The 6,026-nt window shown below is 37.9% G+C and overlaps 1 protein-coding gene across 3 annotated transcripts in view; it reads right to left on the minus strand.

Moving 5' to 3' along the window:
* Positions 1–3,728, minus strand: part of LOC114309010 (protease Do-like 7) — a 208,423-nt gene extending 204,695 nt beyond the window's left edge. For all 3 annotated transcript variants that reach the window (XM_082924083.1, XM_082924080.1, XM_082924089.1), the window contains exons 1-2: positions 3,246–3,728; positions 3,015–3,085 (exon numbers count right to left, since the gene is read on the minus strand). In XM_082924083.1, the coding sequence (XP_082780209.1) occupies positions 3,015–3,085; positions 3,246–3,519 (345 nt within the window). In that variant the 5' untranslated portion in view covers positions 3,520–3,728. The remainder of the gene's footprint in view (positions 1–3,014; positions 3,086–3,245) is intronic.
* Between the last annotated feature and the right edge of the window lie 2,298 nt (positions 3,729–6,026).

Consider the following 6,026-nt stretch of genomic DNA (forward strand, 5'->3'; position numbering starts at 1 on the left):
TTGTATTTATTTTTATAATCATTTTATTTAATATTTAATTATATATATTTTTTATTTTGTTACTGCAATGTGTTGTTTAAAAAATGTCTTTAAAAACTCAAAAATATTTTTTTGTTTATGGCACAATTTTTAATTTTATAATCATTGCATTTAATACTTAATTGTAAATAATTTTATTTAGTTACCTGTAAAGTGTCGTCTAAAAAAATGCCTCAAAAATAATTTTTGTTTATGGCACAATTTTTATTTTTATTATCATTTCATTTAATAATTGTGAATATTTTTTTATTTAATTAGTTTAGGTATTGGTCAAAAATAATTTGTAGACATTTAAAATCAATTATTCTTAAAGTTATTAACTATTAAAATAAAATGTAAAAAGCTCATTTTATAGTGATTTGAAAATATGAAATATATTGGATCATATTTAAAAATTAACAACAATTGATCAAAATCTATTTTAAACCCTAATAAATGTAATTCTAGAAGGAAAAAAAAAATATGCGTATTGGTAAGTTTTCTTCAAATTATGCAAAAAATTAAAAAAAATTATGGTTCCGGTTACCACAACTGTTACGGTACAACTTTTATACTTTGCAACCACAACCGTTATAGCGATCACAACCACTTTTCGAAAGCTTGCTCACTCCCATATACAGCTGTTTCCCAAATAACATTAAAAATGCATGCTGCATCGTATCAATGCAAACCCCACACAGACTGCAGCTGCAAGCCACTACATAACCAACTTCTCCTCACAAAGCAATAATGTTTGAAACTTACACAACTCCTCAGCGAAATGAAGGGAGAATACATGCACACGGCACACACATGTGCTCACACACACATATACACATACAGAGCACAGCACAGAAACAGAACAAACAGAATGCAATGGTGGAAAACTAAGAGGACAACAAAATATTTAAAAAGGATAAACCAGTGTTCCTTTTTCAACAGCCTCTCCCCAATGCACAGTAATTAGATGGGGTTTTAATGCTAGTTCATAAAACAACACATGCAGCATTAGAAAAAAGAGGCAATTCAATGGCATCAACCAAAATAACAAAAACCACCACACAGAGGAAAACAAGAGCACCAGCCCCTCATTAACTAAGAAAGCGTCAAAGAGCATGAACCTTAACATGAGAATAAGAAATAAGAAATTAAGACATAAATTGAAACTTTTAGAATACATCTTGAAAATTTCCTAGCTCAGACAATTAAAAAAGCTTCTAGAAATTTTATTATGAAAATAAATATATATATATATATATATATATGCATAGGTCATGCTTTTGGTAAAATATGAAAAATTAGACTGCTAATATCTAGGACACTCTTCTTATCAGTGAAGGTTGTTCAGAAACCAGACAACACACAAGTGTTTACTTATCCAGTCACCTAAAACAGAGTTCACCTTTTTTTATTTAAAAGATTTTCAAAAGCATGTGGGTTTACAACTTCCAATTTTTTTCACTAAAAACATAATGTGAAACGATCTAATTTTTCATTGCACTTTTTTTCTATAGACACTTGAATGTAAAGTAATATTTACCAATACTTTATGATAGAAAAATTTTAAATTTAGTGGATAACAAATACAAGCATATGTGGTGATCAGAGTATTGGGTACTGTAGTGTTGTTCGACAGTAAAGCAATCTAAGAGGAACAGCAAATCCAGAGTTTTAACCTTGAGAAATAAACAATTTACCAAACAAACAGCTAAAACTAGATTAATGGAATCAAATTTAATCACAAAATTAGTTTCCCATTTGCTAAGCAGCTTTTAATTTCTTTTATTTATTTATTTATTTATTAAAGTTTGGTTTCAAAACAAAAGGAGAACAATGCTACTAAAAACCATGGATGCAGCATTCTATTTTATAAAGTAAGATTTTGATTATCCTCATTAAACCAAAGTTATTGTCTTTGATTTGCGCAAAATGGGTTGGTGCCCTAATTACAACTCTAAAAATAGGTTTCAAAATTTTGTAGCATCGAGTGATAGTTTGAGGTTTAATCATCTGGATTAATTAATCAAAATTCAAAGTGAGTAGTTAAAGCCACCAAAGCATGCATCAAGTATATGATTTCAGTATTAGAACAGTTTAAATAAGGTTAAAAGGCCGTCATGTGGTTTTTGAGTGATTGTGAAAAAACAATGAAGCAGTAATGCTTCAAACTTACTTCGAAACCTGTTGGAAACAACACTCCAAGAGCCCAATTAGCACAGCTGATTTCAAGAAGAAGCCCTTCAGAGGTGAAGCAGATTCCTTTCTACCTCTGCTACTTTGTTATTAAATCTCCCACAACAATTTTCTACACTAGCTTTTTTAAAAACCTGCAGAGTATTGGTGCTTAAAACCTCATGAAAAGCACCTCCTGAAAATCACCTCCTTCATGCACCACCTAAAGACATCATCTAGATACTCAAAGACTGTCTATAAGTAACCCTTGTATGAAGGATAATTTTTTCTTCTCCCATAATCTAAACAAGGTAGACAACTGACTTCCAAAGTGATGTTTGGAGACTTGGCAACAAAAACCTTTCATACATAGAGATAATTTAGTATCTAGCTGGGTTCCAGAACCTCTGAGCATTGAATAACAAACGTCGAGGCCCGACACCAAATCTCAATTGATAAAAGTACACCATGCCATGTGGACGGTACTATGGCTTCTAAGCAAATAGGAAAAGTTCACAAATGTCACTACTTGCAACATCTTGCTAAAAGAGACAAACTATTGACTGAAACTAACACCGGATTTACCAACCAAACCTACAGAAAAGGGACTCTAAATTGATATGAGAGCGGTGACATTCAAGTGTTTTATGTATGACATTCCATATTTTATTTTTCATATGTATGAAGTTCCAGATATCTTTCATAGCTTCTTATATTAATTAATTAATTACGTAAATTACAATTGTGAGTTCGGATTAAAACCAAAATAAGAAACCAAAAACAATATAAACATAAAAAAGAAAGCCCAAATATAAACCACCTACCGGGTCACGGTATATAGGATACACAGGAATTTCTTCGCGGTTTAGGAACATGGCTTCTGCAACTACAGGTCCTATTAGGCACAACATCAGATTGATTAGAACTAAACAAGGAAAACAAAACAGGAGAAACTATGTTTTACCTTTTAATCTATAAATAACTAGCATTGATTTAAGAGGTCAATTTGTGTTCTCAACATTCAAAATTAAGTCATAAATAAGAAAAAGAAGTACCGGGCTTGACGACGTGGCGATTGGTGAGAATAATCCCGCGCTGCTTATCAACGACAAAGCCCGTGGCGTGGCTGGCACCGGCAGATTCGGTGTCGAAAGCCCGACAAGCGGTGGTCCGAAGCACGACCACCGCCGGAACCACCTTATCAAGCGCCTTCCGCCAGTCATCGGCGGTGGCAAGATTATCTCTGATCGGCGGATCAACCTCCACCATGCACAGCTCCTCCTTCATACTCGACTCCTCCGATCCCAACCTCTCCAGATGATCAGCCATACCTTAGTACCCCTCTCTCTGTAAATCACAGACCGAAACCCTAACTGAGAAAAAAATCGAGAATTGGAGTGGAATAGTGAGGGAGTGGTTTTGGGTTTTAGAAGACAGGAGGGATGAATGAGAATTACATGTAGAGAGGGAGAGACAAATTTGACGGAGTTGAGATGCAGTGTGAGTTGGGTTGGGTGCTGACAAGACCACTCACACTCATATTGGCCACTTTTTATGACGTGTTATATTTTATATATTTTCGGAAGGACAAAATTCACAATTTGTCTTAGGTGGTTGGTTGGAGTGTACAAAAGAATGTAATGATTTGTGTATTATTACAGAACACCAATATGATGATTTGTGATATTATTACAAAATACTAATTAATAATTATTTTAATAATAAAAGTTTATGATTAATCTAAGTATGATACGTGGTGCCTTAAAATTAACTAATTATTTTTCACTTTTTATACAGGAAGCGTCCCTAAACCGTGGGGACACAGATATTTTTGTGATTCTAATCTTTTCATATAATTTTTAAATTTTTTATAGAAAGATATTTAAAAAAATATAAAAATAATGCATCTTACAAAAATTAAAAGGGCAATAAATATATTATTTTAATATGTTCTATAATTTATTTTTTAATTCTTTTATAATAAAAAAAAGTGTAAAAAAATAAAAAAAAATGATATGTCATTCGCTTGATGTAACGATTTTAATTTGGAAAAATTATTTATAAGTTATATTTGAAAGACTTATTTAATGTGAACTCTTATGAATATTCTTTTAGAGTTTGAAATCCTATTTAAATAGGAATGTATTTTGTAAGGGGGAAATTCTATTTCTACATACTAAATTATCTCTGTGTACATTTTTTCTCAATCCACACATTTAGGTGGTAACACTCAGTTTTCTGTTTATATTTACAAAAATTTTAAAAACTCAAATAAAAACTTATTTGGTAAAATTTTTGATTTATAAATCAGTGGTCTCAGTTTATAAATTTGGCCAAAAAATGAAAACACAAAAAATGTGTTTCTATTTTGAGTTTTGAGTTTTTTTTTTTTTTTACCACCCAACACTAGCCACCACTCGGCACCATTTTCCACCACCGTCTTCCCCACCACCACCCACCCCCCACCACCACCAGCGACCACCCACTCGCCACCACTACCACCACCACCACCACCACCCACTATCCACCTGCCATCCACCCGCTACTACCATCCACCGCCCGCCACCACCACCCGCCACCTACTTGCCACCACCACTTACCACCCACCTGCCACCACTAGCCACCCACCACCACCACCCACCTGCCACTCATCCGCCACTACCACCATCACCTACCACCCACCCGCCACCTACCCACCGCCACCCACTTGCTACCACATACCACCTGCTATCGTCACCCACCTACCTACCACCACCACCACCCGCCACCATCCACTACCACCCGCCATTCGCCATCCGCCACCACCACCCACTCGCTACCACCCGCCACTGTCACCCACCCACCCGCCACTTCCACCACCACCGCCACCCACTCGCTACCAACCCCACCTGTCACCGTCACCCACCCACAAGTTCCTCTACAGGTTCACCTCTGACTAGCTCGTCCTCGTCTCGGACGTCAAGCCCTTCGATGATCATGGCCTCTTTTAGCTTGACTTTTTTGAGTGAGGCGACATAACACTCCCTGGCCACGGTCTGTTCTCCTTTGACAGTTCCGACACCGAGATCGGTGGGAAATTTGCTGGCAAGATGATATGTAGATGTGATGGCTTGGAAGGCGTTGAGGGCTGTGCGGCCAAGGATGATGTTGTAAGCTGAGGGGCAGTCGACCACAAGAAAGGTGAGCAACTCAGTGGTCTGCCGCGGGTGCTCGCCGATGGTGATAGGTAGATTGATGGAGCCGATGGAGGTCACACGGTCGCCAGTGAAGCCGACCAGAGGGGTTTGGAGAGGAGACAAGCTTTCTTCCCCAATCTTGAGCTGGCGGAAGCAATTGAGGAAGATAATGTCTGAAGAGTTGCCGTTGTCTATGAGGACTCGTCTGACTTTGTAGTTGGAGAGGATGGCAGAAATGACAAGAGGGCCATCATGTGGGTAGCGGACTCCTGCACAATCAGTGTCGGTGAAGGTGATAGGTTCAATCCATTATTTTGACTGTTTGGGAGGTCGGTCCACCGTCGCCACTGCTTTGTCTGAGCCCTGCCTGATTTTTCTGAGTTCTGCCTTCTGAGCCGAGCGGGATGGTCCCCCGCAAGCAAGGCCGCCTGAAATAACTCGGATTTCTCCGACTGGTGGAGGGGGATTACCAGGAGGCCGAGGCTGCGGTGGTGGGCGATCGTGGCCTTGGTTAGGTGGGGCTTGATTGCGGGGTGGTGTTTGTCGGCGATTGTTCCTGGTGAGGTCGGTTCTTTGCCTCTGTGGAGGGCGGGTGTCTGTGAATCGGCTGAGGCGGCCTTGGCGTATGAAGGTCTCGATCTGATCTTTGAGGTTAATACA

The sequence above is a fragment of the Camellia sinensis genome, chromosome 1 (genome assembly GCF_055761805.1).
Source record: "Camellia sinensis isolate YWXY chromosome 1, ASM5576180v1, whole genome shotgun sequence".
In the NCBI taxonomy this organism is placed as follows: Eukaryota; Viridiplantae; Streptophyta; class Magnoliopsida; order Ericales; family Theaceae; genus Camellia; species Camellia sinensis.